Genomic DNA, 14,244 nt, shown 5'->3' on the forward strand with positions numbered 1-14,244 from the left:
ATTGCCAAAGGCCACCAGAACGGAAGTGGGAGCGGGTACCTGTCAAAATCGGGTACCTGATTCCCGCCCTCCCCAAAAGCTGGAGCGGGGGGAGGATGCCTTAAAGCAAAACTTCACCTTTTGGGTGGAGCTCCGCTTTAATGTATTTTTTCCTGAAAATATGCATTTGATTAAAAAACTACCACCATTTTATTCTCCAGGGCCTCTGATTTCAGAAAATATACACTTTATGGGGTGGAATGGAGGGGGAGGGGGGAATTACGGTAATTTATAATAAAAAGATTGCAAAAGTTAAAAATAACTATCCTGGTTGACGATTAAAGACACCAGTACCTTCTGAGTTGCTGACAAGGACATGAATACAGCTCAGGCCTATTAGATTCTCTCTGACTTTTGTGCTGCAAGCCGGTGACAGCCCAGCAGATGGCATTTTCAGCAGTGCAGCCCCCATACAGATGTCTGTGCAGAAGGCGAACACAGGGCTCTGCAGAGGGCGCAGTGCGCGGAGGGGCCGCTGGGTGGCGCTGTTCGGCAGCAGGACGCTCCTCTCTCCCTCCGTACGCAGAGAGTGCGTGAGTGTGCACCCGGAAATGTCTCCCGCCTCCCCCGGAAGCGGGGCTGTTGAGGGACAGTGTTGCAGGGTGCACCATGACGGCGGAGGAGAAGGATCCTCTGAGTTATTTCGCGGAGTATGGGAGTTCGGAGAGCAGTAGTGAGGAGGAGGACGGGGAAGAGGAGAAGAGGGCGGCGGAGGTAAAGAGGCCGCCCCCAGCACGCCGCCTCCCTGGACCCGATGAGCTCTTCCAGACTGTCAGCCGCCCGGCCTTCCTGTCGACCCCTTCCAGCTCCACCTCCATTAACTGGGAGAAGAGGCTCATCCGACCCCCCGAGGAGGTGACACTGGAGGAGGGGTGGGATATATAGGAATAGATTTGGATGGGTGGGGCAATTTAGAGGTGGGGACGGGTAAGGTCCCTGGAGAGTCGGGGATGGATAAGGTCCCAGGAGACCCCGGGGGTGAGGGGTAGGCCTCGAGTGAGAGTCGGGGACGGGTAGGTCTCGGGTGAGAGGTGGGGACGGGTAGGTCTCGGGTGAGAGGTGGGGACGGGTAGGTCTCGGGTGAGAGGTGGGGACGGGTAGATCCCGGGGGGTGAGAGGTGGGGACGCGTAGATCCCGGGGGGTGAGAGGTGGGGACGCGTAGATCCCGGGGGGGTGAGAGGTGGGGACGCGTAGATCCCGGGGGGTGAGAGGTGGGGACGCGTAGATCCCGGGGGGGTGAGAGGTGGGGACGCGTAGATCCCGGAGGGGTGAGAGTCGGGGACGGGCAGATCCCGGAGGGGTGAGAGTCGGGGACGGGCAGATCCCGGAGGGGTGAGAGTCGGGGACGGGCAGATCCCGGAGGGGTGAGAGTCGGGGACGGGCAGATCCCGGAGGGGTGAGAGTCAGGGACGGGCAGATCACGGGGGGTGAGAGTCGGGGACGGGCAGATCACGGGGGGTGAGAGTTGGGGACGGGCAGATCCCGGGGGGTGAGAGTGTGGGACGGGCAGATCCCGGGGGGTGAGAGTCGGGGACGGGCAGATCCCGGGGGGTGAGAGTCGGGGACGGGCAGATCCCGGGGGGTGAGAGTCGGGGACGGGCAGATCCCGGAGGGGTGAGAGTCGGGGACGGGCAGATCCCGGAGGGGTGAGAGTCGGGGACGGGCAGATCCCGGAGGGGTGAGAGTCGGGGACGGGCAGATCCCGGAGGGGTGAGAGTCGGGGACGGGCAGATCCCGGAGGGGTGAGAGTCGGGGACGGGCAGATCCCGGAGGGGTGAGAGTCGGGGACGGGCAGATCCCCTGGGGAGGAGGGGATCACAGAAGAAGTGGAATCATTGTGCTGAGGGGCTTACAAGATAAATAAGTACACAGAGATATGGGACTTACAGGTTGGATGGAGATTAGTGTTTTTTTTTTTTACTCATAGATTATTAAAGGGGATTCCCACCTTCATCACCTTAGCTGGCACAGTTGAGGCAAAATAATAAACTTTGCCACACATATTAGTTCCCTGGATTGTCCCGGGGGGTTCATACAAGTTGACGTCTCTGCTCTCCTCTATTGAAAACGTATTCCTTCTGTTTGTTGCCATGTGGGATCTGTACAAACATCATCCCAACATTCACCATAATCCAATAAAGACATTTTATTCCAGGGATGAGAGGTCTTGGTACAAGAACCCCCCCAAGAGATGGGTATAAAGATTGGGCAAGTGAAAATGGGAGTTTAAAGGTGCAGAATTAACTTTGAAACAATATCAATTTCATAATTTTATTAAACATATAAATTGAAAAAATATTTTTAAGAGAGGAAACAAACCTTTGTATTGCGTCCGCATGATTTTTATGTGCAGTTTTTTTTTTTATTATTTAATAATTTTTGAATTTTATATTTGTTTAATAAAATTATGAAATTGATATTGTTTCAAAGTAAATGAATTCTTCACCTTTAGACTCCCATGTTTCACTTTCCTAATTATTACAGCAAAATCTAATGTTGGTGATTTGTTTCTATAGATTGCTGCCCCTTTACCACACCAGCTGTCATGCCGTGTCTGTGTTCAGCTCCCTGTGGCATCAATCTGCCAGATTCCTGTCAGGATTAATGGAGACTTCACAAGGCTGAACAGGGCCAACTAAACTCATTCTAGAATGAATAATATATACAGAGTTCATTATTTCTCAGCTCTACTTTACAATTTGTTTTTCTTTTAGCAAACTCTACACTTGCTCTTCTCTCTTGCGTTTCTGACGATCTGTAATGTTCTTATTTTATTGGAACAGCCTCCCAGAGACTTTAAAGTGTGGAAGATGAATGCAGTTCCTCCTCCAACATCCTACAAGGTAGAAGAAAAGAAGGCGCCACCACCCCCTGAATTGGACATGGCTATAAAATGGTCCAGTATGTACCAGGACAACGGAGATGATGCTCCACAACAGGTGACCAAGGCTAAGTTTCTTCCAGATGAAGAGACAGCTGCTGACTCTCCAGGTAAGAGAACATTCCTAGGTCAATCTCCATACTGTATAGAGCTTAAAGGGCATGAGTAGGGTTAGACCCTTTGTCAGATTTTAATGCTGCCTCTTCTCCCGCTGGGGAGATTCATTCCTCTGTCCTGGTGACCTTTGTTGCGGAGACAGACAATGGGGGTAACGCCAGCCATAGATGGATCGAATCTTGTCCTAGTTCAGCAGGGATCAGCTAAGATTCAACCCATGTATGGGCAGGCTGGTTGTACCCAAGTCAGTCCATTAGATCGGATTTTTTTTACATGTGATTACTCCCGGCGGCTATAGCTGCTAGCAGTAATCATTGTGTTCTGCCAGCCAGGATGGCTCCCGTGCCCCCTACCAGCAGAATACAATAGCACTGCAAGAGGAATTCCCCCATCAACACCGACTGTGTTGATGGGGGAAATCAAGCAATATTTTTTCCTGTAACCCATAGTTACAGGAAAGAAAATCAAATCATCTATGGCTTGCTTTAATCCCAAAAACTTGAGTTGTCATACGATACGAGCAAGAGGTGAGGGAAAATCCTCCAGTGAGGACACCTGTTCCTATGACAACTCTCCTTTACTTTGGAGAAATTTCTTCTCATTTCCTGTTATGTTTCCAAAATTAAAGTAACCTGATAGAGGCGCTAACCCTTCCCTACATGATATGAAACTGCTAAAAAAAGTTTTGGGTTTTATATTATGTAGGTATAATTTTCCTGTCTTTCTTTTATTAAAGTATATGAAAAGAAAAATGTTTTGGAGATGGGAAGTAGAGGAGATGGGGGTCTTGAGGAGGGGATAGGGGCTGAGGGAATGGGGGAAAGAAATAGGGAAGGAAGGAAAATGGAGCCAAATAAAGAACCAGCTTAAAAATGGATTAAAGCGGGAGTTCACCCGAAAAATAATTTTTAACATTAGATTGAGGCGAATTAAGGGGAGCAGAAACGGGTATTTTTTTTTTTTTTAAATCAATGCCGTACTTACCGTTGTAGAGATAGATGTTCTCCCGCCGCTTCCGGGTATGATCTTCGGGACTGGGCGTTCCTATTTGATTGACAGCCTTTCGACGGTCGCATACATCGCGTCACCGGTTGCCGAAAGAAGCCGAACGTCGGTGCGGCTCTATACTGCGCACCGACGTTCGGCTACTTTCGTAAAAGCGTGACGCGCTGTATGCGACGGTCGGAAGGCTGTCAATCAAATAGGAACGCCCAGTCCCGAAGATCATACACGGAAGCGGCGGGAGAACATCTATCTCTATAACGGTAAGTACGGCATTGATTTAAAAAAAAAAACCCGTTTCTGCTCCCCTTAATTAGCCTAAATCTAATGTTAAAAATTAATATTTTGGGTGAACCTCCACTTTAAGTAGGGAGGGTGATGAAGTAACGGGGGAGAATTGGATTGAAGTTGAAGAAGGAATAGTACTCTGCTTTGTCAATCCTCCTCCGTTATATTGGAACCCAAGGTTTTGGGGAAATATTATTATTTTCCTTTGAGGTAATATAGTTGAAGAGGAAGATGTAATGTAATATCCATATATGATGTCTGTATTGCTACTGGAATATGTTGGTTCTTCTGTTTGGTTTATGTCCTTCTTTCTTAAAATAAAAATAGAGAAGAAAAAAAAAAATGTTTTGGCTTTATATACCCTGAGGGGCAGAAAGCAGTAAATCTGACATTCATTGCAGGTGAATCTTCCAGGTGTATGTGTTTTTAAATGGCAGTTCTGATGACAACCAGAGATTTTGGAGGGATTTCCTCTCACTTCCTGTTTTGGCTATGAGACAGAACGTGAAGGGAAATCTCCGCAGTTAGGTGAGTCAGCTTACAATGTTCTTGGAGTTCTGTGGACAGAGTGATGCGCATACCTCATGCAGCAGTGAAGCGTGTGCCGCCACTACTGGCAGACTCTGTTGTATACAGCTTCTTTGGTCCAAAAGACTACAGGGGGTGTGGACATAATGGCCTGCGTGTTAACTTCCAGGTTGAGCATCAATGGCCATTATTCAAGCAGGCTGCAAGGGACTGCACCAGTAGGGTAAGTAATGAGGCAGGGAAAGCTTCCCTTTTGGGGGGTTTTCAGTTTATTTGGCCATTGGGTTGCTAATCTGATATACTGGGTAGGTATCCCAATGGCCAGCTAAACAAGCTTTACAAGGTCAGCTAGCAATGCTTCTGCTAGTTTTGAGGCAGTGGCTTAGGATTGTCAGTGCTTTTAGTTTTGCTTTAAAGCAGAATTAAAGCGTTTGTTAACCCCAAAAAAACAAAAACAAACACAGATTCTGTTCCTTCAAAGCATGATATGCAGCACAGTGCTTGTTTAACACCAGTAATACCTGGCTGATCCTGCCTGGCTATACCCTCCCCCCTGCAAACAGACCACGATAATTATAGCTGCTGAGCCCCTGATACCGTTGTCTGTTTGCGTGCCTCCGTCATCCGCAGCCTGCTCTTCTGTGTCAGTCTCCTGTCCCCCCCCCCCCCCCCCCCCTGTGTATGTGTAGCCTAGTGACAGTGCCGCCCCATTCCCCTCCTGCTGCAGGAATAACACTTTTATCTGTATACTATCCAGTCTGTATATAAATACAGTGTTCCACTGTCAGTGTTTTATTAAAAAAGATACCTCCTAGTGATCACGTGACCGGCCGTGTCTCCTCCTCGCATCCCGCTCGCGCCGGTTACATTAGCGCCGGGAGCTGCCGTGAAATACGGGGAAGGATGTCTTTTTTTTTTAAAAAAAGCACAGAAACGGGGAAACACTGTATTAACCACTTACCCCCCGGACCATATTGCTGCCCAAAGACCAGAGTACTTTTTGCGATTCGGGACTGCGTCGCTTTAACAGACAATTGCACGGTCGTGCGACGTGGCTCCCAAACAAAATTGGCGTCCTTTTTTTCCCACAAATAGAGCTTTCTTTTGGTGGTATTTGATCACCTCTGCGGTTTTTAGTTTTTGCGCTATAAACAAAAATAGAGCAACAATTTTGAAAAAAATGAATATTTTTTACATTTTGCTATAATAAATATCCCCCAAAAATATATAAAAAAACATTTTTTTTCCTCAGTTTAAGCCGATACGTTTTCTTCTACATATTTTTCGTTAAAAAAAATCGCAATAAGCGTTTATTGATTGGTTTGCGCAAAAGTTATAGCGTTTACAAAATAGGGGGTATTTTTATGTCATTTTTATTATATTTTTTTTACTAGTAATGGCAGCGATCAGCGATTTTTTTTTTTTTTCGGTACTGCGACATTATGGCGGACACTTCGGACACTTTTGACACATTTTTGGGACCATTGGCATTTTTATAGCGATCAGTGCTATAAAAATGCATTGGATTACTATAAAAATGCCACTGGCAGTGAAGGGGTTAACACTAGGGGGCGGGGAAGGGGTTAAGTATGCCTGGGTGTGTTCTTACTGTGGGGGGGGGGGGGTGGCCTCACTAGGGGAAACACTGATCCTCGGTTCATACATTGTATGAACAGAAAATCAGCATTTCCCCTGCTGACAGGACCGAGAGCTGTGTGTTTACACACACAGCTCCCGGTCCCCGCTCTGTACCGAGCGATCGCGTGTGCCCGCCGGCGATCGCGCCCGCCGAGCACACGCACGGGAGTCGCGGGCGCGCCTCCGGCGGCGCGCGCGCCCCCTAGTGGCGGCTGGAAGAGAGGACGTCATATTACGTGCTCTCACCCAGCAGAGCCACCTTGTGGACGTATAACTGCGGTGCGCGGTCGGCAAGTGGTTAAGATACAGAACGGATTATGTTAATTTCTTAAAGTGGGTTAACAACCACTTTAACTTTTTCAGTTCCGAAGGAACTTTTTGTAATAAAGTGCAAGTATACAAAGAATGTTTGCACACTATGGCACTCTTACCTTGTAAAATGCCCCGATCCATCGCTGTGACATCCATGGTTTTGTTGCTTTGTCCCTGGTGCTATCATTTCTTCTCTGTCTTCTGAAACTTGAGTCATCTTGATTAGATGGCTTAAAGCTGGGCTCAAAATCTCAATTCCTGAGCCACTAGCCAGGCCTTAAGCGTTACTAGCCAATTGTGGCACCACCCAACCCCTGCCCCATCCCCAAGTCCGCCACTAAACACGACCTTGTAAATTATCTCATGAAATTACACTGTTAAATGTTTTAAGCAGAATTAAGTTCCAAAAATAAATATTATTTACAGCAACCTTAACAATAATAACATAAAACATATCAGTGCAGCCTCACTGTGCCCCATCAAATGCAGCGTCACCATTGCCAGGATGCTGGATCACACACTCACACAGTGGGCATCTCCCGCTGCGTGTTACGGAGCAGGGTCTGTGTTCGGCAGCGCGGTGTAACAAGGTCCCGTCCCCCTAGACCAGCTTGTGTGATAGGCGGAACACTGATTCAATCTACTATCAGACGAGCTGGTCTAGGGGGGCGGGACCATGTTACACTGTGCTGCCGAACACAGACCCAGCTCCCTAACGCACGGCGGGAGATGCCCGCTGTGTATGTGTGATGCACAAGTTACACATAAGGAGGAGACTGCTGCCGCCTCAGCTCAAAGCGGTGCCAGGGCAGTTCAGCCCTGCCGCTCTGTGTCCTCCGGCTGACAGTTTTACCTGCATCTGACCCAAGCTGCATGCAGGCAATCTGTACAATTCAATTTTGGCAGGCAGGATTGGGTGCATGGACCTGGATGTACAGTGTCTGCATTCAGATCTATGCAGTCGCTCCTGCTGGCATGTCAAATTTTGCTGCTACATGTGGCTGTGTCTGTGCAGCCACTATATGCAGGCAGCCTGGGGCAGATGAAGGCACAAAAACGGGAGCCTGCACACAGGATGGGTGTTGTGCCTTTCTGAATGAAGCCTTAAAGCAAACCCAGTGTTTTGAATTTAGATTTACTATTGTTTTAAAGCTCTCGCTTTAGACTGCAAGGCCTCACCTCTACTATTTATTTTGTTTTTCTTCCAGATGAAGAGGATGAGCCATCAACCGCAAAAAAGCGAAAGGTTTCATAGCTGTAATTTGGACACAAGCAGTCTGGATCTGATTGGAAAACCGTTCTCCTGGAGTCTCCTGGCCTCCAGAGTGCAGTCATAACTGAGTGTAGATCTCTCACATGTCCCTAGTCTCCAGTTCCTGAGCATACATGTGAGAGAGCAGGACTACTGTATATGGTGTATAGAACACACTTGTCTTGGTGAATGTAAAGAGCCTTCTGTCTAGCAATACATCAATGCTTTTATTTACTTTTTTATTTCTCTCAATCAGCGAAAATGCAGATGGGTTCTGCCGCTCGTCTGCATTGTCTTCGAAACCTTTTATAAAGGAGCGTGTTTCAAACTAAGTTATTGTAATAATCCCCCACAGGGGCTGTTTTACAGGTAAAATAATTTGTAAATAGTTCACCGAAATAAAATCTACATTTGATAAAATTGTGTTGCTTTTGCTCCTTTTTAAATCTTGTTTTCTTTATAATTCAACCAGAGTTTAAAGCAGTATTAACCACTTAAGCCCCGGACCATATTGCTGCCCAAAGACCAGAGCACTTTTTGCGATTCGGCACTGCGCCGCTTTAACTGACAATTGCGCGGTCGTGTGACGTGGCTCCCAAACAAAATTGACGTCCTATTTTTCCCACAAATAGAGCTTTCTTTTGGTGGTATTTGATCACCTCTGCGGTTTTTTAGTTTTTGCGCTATAAACAAAAATAGAGTGACAATTTTGAAAAAAATGAATATTTTTTGCTGTAATAAATATCCCCCCAAAAAAAAAAAAAAAAAATATATATATATATATATATATATATATATATATATATATATATATATATATATATATATATATAAAAAATATGTTTTCCTCAGTTTAGGCCGATACGTATTCTTCTACATATTTTTCGTTAAAAAAAATAGCAATAAGCATTTATTGATTGGTTTGCGCAAAAGTTATAGCGTTTACAAAATAGGGGGTAGTTTTATAGCATTTTTATTTTATTTTTTTAACTAGTAATGGCGGCGATTTTTTTTTTTTGGTACTGCGACATTATGGCGGACACTTTGGACACTTTTGACACATTTTTGGGACCATTGGCATTTTTATAGCAATCAGTGCTATAAAAATGCATTGATTACTATAAAAATGCCACTGGCAGGGAAGGGGTTAACACTAGGGCGGGGAAGGGGTTAAGTATGTTCCCTGGGTGTGTTCTAACTGTAGGGGAGGGGTGGACTCACTAGGGGAAATGACTGATTGCTGTTCACACATTGTATGAATAGACGGTCAGGCATTTCTCCCCTGACAGGAGACGCTCTGTAACAAGTGATCGCGGGTGCCCGGCGGCGATCGCGCCCGCCGGGTACGCGCACAGGAGTCTGGGGCGGCGATCGCGCGCGCCTCTGGCGGCACACGTGTGCCCCTATTGGCTGCTGGGCGAGGTGACGTATAGCTACGTGCTCTCGCCCAGCAGAGCCGACCTGCCGTCGTATAACTGCGGCGGCTGGTCGGCAAGCAGTTAAAGCAATATTAAACCCAAAAGCAAACATTTATTATATTGCAGCTTACCAATTCTTGGACGTGTATTCGATTCCTTTTTTAGGTTTCCTTTCTTCTATTTTCATGTGGTGATCTGGCCAGTAAGTCTGTTGTTTTTCAACAGAGAACAAGCTCTCTTGCAGTTACAGGGATGAGACAAACCCTTTAACACCGGCAGGGTGCTTAAAATGATCAGCATTTATTTATGTGAAAACCTTTATCACAAGGTACATGTTGGCAATTATGATTTCCCAGCCTGTGGGAATGTGTCCCCCCTCCCAGGATGTGAGGTGTCCCAGAAGTGGTAGAAGAGCGGCACTTCAGATAAACTTCCTCCATCTCATTTCTGCCAGGCAGAGAACATGTCACCCTGGCCATCCCCATCCTACCTGATCCGTTTCCTATTCCCTGCTGAGCCTGCTTGTCTCCAGCCAGCCCGGCCCTGGCACTGGCAGTACACCACTCACCTGGGCTCTTCTTGTCTCTCATATGCGGAGTGTGGTGGAAGCCCGCCCAGGCACAGCCAGCGATGAGACCTGGACAGCTAGGTGGGAGCAAGCCGCGATCACCCGCCAAAGCCAGCTCTGCCTAAGCATGACTGAGTGCAGCCAATCGCAAAGAGTGTCCATCGCTGAGGCCGGACAGCTGGGGAAGCTTCGATTGCACAGAAACATGGAGAGCGGCAGAGACGGGGCACACTCAGTACTCCCAGGTGTGGAGTCCCAGGTCGGAATGACAGGAGTCAGGACTTCTGCGCCTTTCTAGATATCGCGCCTGGGGCTGCACCCCCCACGCTACGCCACTGGGCTCACCTCCATAATACGTACAAACCAGGAAGAAAGGGCTGCACATCATGCCAGGTCCTTGGACCTTTTATTGTGATCGCCAAAATAAAGCAACACAAACAGGACACAGGCTGTTGCTAGTTGACATGTTTCACACAAACACTGCTTAATCAGGTAAAGTGATGCTAAAGTCAATTTTTTTTAAATGTAAAAATAACAAACATATTATATTTACCTGCTCTGTGCAGTGGTTTTGCACAGAGACTTTTTTTCTCGGTTCCCTTGCCTGCTGTCCTGGCCCCTCCCTCCTACCAAGTGCCCCCATCGCAAGCAGCTTGCTACCATTTGGGCATTAGGAAAAACAGAATTTTTTTTACCCATATTTATTATTGATATTATACAGGATTTATATAGCACCAACAGTTTGCTCTACGCTTTACAAAATGTAGGCAGACATTACAATTAGAAAACATTTTGGTACAAGAGGAATCGTAGGGCCCCGATTGTTCTAATTGTAATTTTCCTCTCCTGGTGCCCATCAATTGCCATTGTCCCACCCTTGTTTTTAGCTATATACAGTTGCATTGAGGTCAGCACTTTATTACACCTTGAGAAGTCTACTAGGAAGACAGTCATCCCCGAGAAAATAACAAGGGGCCGGATTCAGAGAGAATTTACGCCGACGTATCCATAGATACGCCGCGTAAATTCAAATCTGCGCCGGCGTATCTACTTTCTGTATTCAGAAAGCTAGATACGCCGACATTAGCCTAAGATACGACTGGCGTAATTCTATTACGCCGTTGTATCTTAGGGTGCATTCTGACGCTGGCCGCTAGGTTGCGCTCCCGTCGTTTTCGGCAGAGAGTATGCAAATTACCTAGATACGCCGATTCACAAACGTACGTGCGCCCGGCGTTAGTTTTTTACGTCGTTTGCGTTAAAGCTTTTTCGGCATAATGTTGCTCCTGCTATTAGGAGGCGCAGCCAATGTTAAGTATGGACGTCGTTCCCGCTTCGAAATTTGAATTTTTTTGCGTTGTTTGCGTAAGTCGTTCGCGAATAGGGCTGGACGTAATTTACGTTCACGTCTAAACCAATACGTCGTTGCGGCATACTTGAGAGCAATTCACTTTGGGATATGTACACGGACGGCGCATGCGCCGTTCGTAAAACACGTCAATCACGTCAGGTCATCACACATTAGCATAAAACACTCCCCCCCCCCTTCCACATTTGAATTACGCGGGCTTACGCCGGCCCCATTTACGCTACGCCGCCGCAACTTACGCAGCAAGTGCTTTGTGAATACAGCACTTGCTCCTGTAAGTTACGGCGGCGTAGCGTAAATACGATACGCTGCGCCGCCGTATCATTGCGCGCCCCTACCTGAATCTACCCCATGGTATTGAGATGGAAAAAGTGTCAAAGTTTTATCTTAAAGCATTAAGGGATTGTTAACAAACACAATGCACACCATGCAAACTGACACTTCTCCTGGGATGGGGGTTCTTTCACTTTGTCATCATAGTCTGGCAGGACTGCTGTATTATATTTGGCCACTAGATGGCAGCATTTTCTGTCTTTTGTTTGATGCATGATGGCTGTAAAGCTAAAACTAAGTCTGTAAGCCACAGCAGCAGTACAGTACATCTACTGATCGCTCAAAATGATTTCTAGTATGGGTTTCCTATGGGTGACTTGTACAGAAAAAACACAGAAGCAGACCACCTTATATAACTGAGGGAGACTGGGATTGTGGATCCTGTATAGGGTATTTGACTCTTTTATCATATCTCCCAACTTTTGAATTTCAGAATGAGGGACACTTGAGGAAGGAAGTAACCTTGCATAGCCTGCCATGGCAAATATGGGCGTGGTCAAACTTGGCAGTGGGATGAGCTTAAGGGGCATCATTAAAACTCGGGTTTCTTTGTACCAATAAATTACGCTTTTATTATTGTTTCAAAAGCAAGAGTCTCATGGATACATACAAACCCCAGCACGTTCATAAAATACAAATAAAAGGGTGCAGGGTTTTGGAGTGCATTACGTACAGAGTGCAGGGTTCTGGGATGAGCTATATACAGAGTGCAGGGTTCTGGGATGAGCTATATACAGGGTGCAGGGTTCTGGGATGAGCTATATACAGGATGCAGGGTTCTGGGATGAGCTATATACAGGGTGCAGGGTTCTGGGATGAGCTATATACAGGGTGCAGGGTTCTGGGATGAGCGATATACAGGGTGCAGGGTTCTAAGATGAGCTATATACAGAGTGCAGGCCAGGATAAGTACTGTCAGTGAGTAAAGCGGTGATGTGGTGGCCTTTTTTGGGGCATTTGTTTGGCTTGGGGGGGGGTGGCTGTGTCAGTTTCATTCTGGGACACTGTATTGTCCTGGAATGAAGGTGCCCGGGACAGACCTGCAAAATGCGGGACTGTTCAGTGTAATCTGGGACACGTGGTCAGCACAAATACGTTGGCAGAATGGCACGGCTGGGCACAGGCACGTACCTGTACGTCGCCTTTAAGAGCCCAGCCGTGGGTCGCGTGCGACACGGTCCGAAGCTCCGTGACCGCGGGACCCGCGGACCCGATCGCCGCCGGTGTCCCACGATCGGTCACAGGAGCTGAAGAACGGGGAGAGATGAGTGTAAACACACCTTCCCCGTACTTCTGTGTGGCAGTTTCACTGATCGTCTGTTCCCTGGTATAGGGAACGACGATCAGTGACACGCCCCCTACAGTAAGAATCACTACCTTAGGGCACATTTAACCCCTTAGCGCCCCCTAGTGGTTAACCCCTTCACTAACAATGTCATTTTCACAGTAATCAGTGCACTTTTCGCTGTGAAAATGACAATGGTCCCAAAAATGTGTCAAAAGTGTCCGATGTGCCCGCCATAATGTCGCAGTCACGAGGGATATTTGGGGATATTTATTATAGTAAAAAATATAGATTTTATTTCAAAATTGTCGCTCTATTTTTGTTTATAGCGCAAAAAATAAAAACCGCAGAGGTGATCAAATACCACCAAAAGAAAGCTCTATTTGTGGATAAAAAAAGGACGCCAATTTTGTTTGGGAGCCACGTCGCAATACCGCGCAATTGTCAGTTAAAGCGACGCAGCGCGGAATCGCGAAAAGGGGCAAGGTCCTGCATAATGGTCCGGGTCTTAAGTGGTTAAATCCCCATCCTGGGCACCAGAAAAAAAAATGGCCTCCATGCACCGCAAGAGTTAAATGCTACTTTAAGCTGAACTAATTTTTCACAATGGGATCTTGTGAGTCAAATGTTAATATCCAGTTCTGGAAATAATTGAAAAAGTTCTGTATGGTAATTACATTATCACTCATGACTTACAGTAGAAAAACATCAAACTATGAAATGAATGTTATATAATGTGCTGGGTACCATGTGAACCACATGTGGATCCTATTAGACAATTTCCTGCAAATTACTAGTTTAGTTGAATTAAGTAGATGACAGGACAACTCCAGTACTTCATTGACTGATGGGGGTCTAAATGATTTTACTGGTATTGCTAATTGTCATTAAAGCGGAACGTCTGTCATTTTTTCAACTTTCCATCTATATAATCCTCTGCCCTTGTTGTTTTATCTTTGGATAGTAAAACATTTTTTTTTCTCCCACTAAATACCTTATACAGCCCACTTCCTGTTTCTTGTCTGGTAAAAAGCAGAGGCTTATGTGTCATGCCTTTGGCCAGGTGTCGGCAACCCGCGGCTCCGGAGGCGCATGCGGCTCTTTTGAACCTTTGCCGCGGCTCCGGGGCTGTACGTGTTGCCAACAGTCCGTGTATGGGCAGCAGTGCCGGTAAAAATGATGGCCGCGGGCAGCTCTTGCAACTGCACATGCG

At 46.8% G+C, this 14,244-nt stretch overlaps 1 protein-coding gene across 1 annotated transcript; it reads left to right on the forward strand.

The window, feature by feature from the left end:
• The first annotated feature begins 571 nt into the window (after window positions 1-571).
• On the forward strand, window positions 572-8,478 carry C7H1orf52 (chromosome 7 C1orf52 homolog). Its single transcript, XM_040360562.1, has 3 exons — window positions 572-894; window positions 2,824-3,031; window positions 8,015-8,478. The coding sequence occupies exons 1-3, from the start codon at window positions 649-651 to the stop codon at window positions 8,059-8,061; spliced, it is 501 nt and encodes a 166-aa protein (XP_040216496.1). The 5' UTR covers window positions 572-648; the 3' UTR covers window positions 8,062-8,478.
• Window positions 8,479-14,244: the final 5,766 nt, after the last annotated feature.

This window comes from Rana temporaria, chromosome 7 (genome assembly GCF_905171775.1).
Source record: "Rana temporaria chromosome 7, aRanTem1.1, whole genome shotgun sequence".
NCBI lineage: Eukaryota > Metazoa > Chordata > Amphibia > Anura > Ranidae > Rana > Rana temporaria.

Coding starts and splice junctions, on each gene's coding strand:
- C7H1orf52 (XM_040360562.1), top strand. CDS start 649: ATGACGGCGGAGGAGAAGGATCCTCTGAGTTATTTCGCGGAGTATGGG. Junction 895..2,823: donor TCATCCGACCCCCCGAGGAG/GTGACACTGGAG, acceptor TTATTGGAACAG/CCTCCCAGAGACTTTAAAGT. Junction 3,032..8,014: donor GACAGCTGCTGACTCTCCAG/GTAAGAGAACAT, acceptor TTTTTCTTCCAG/ATGAAGAGGATGAGCCATCA.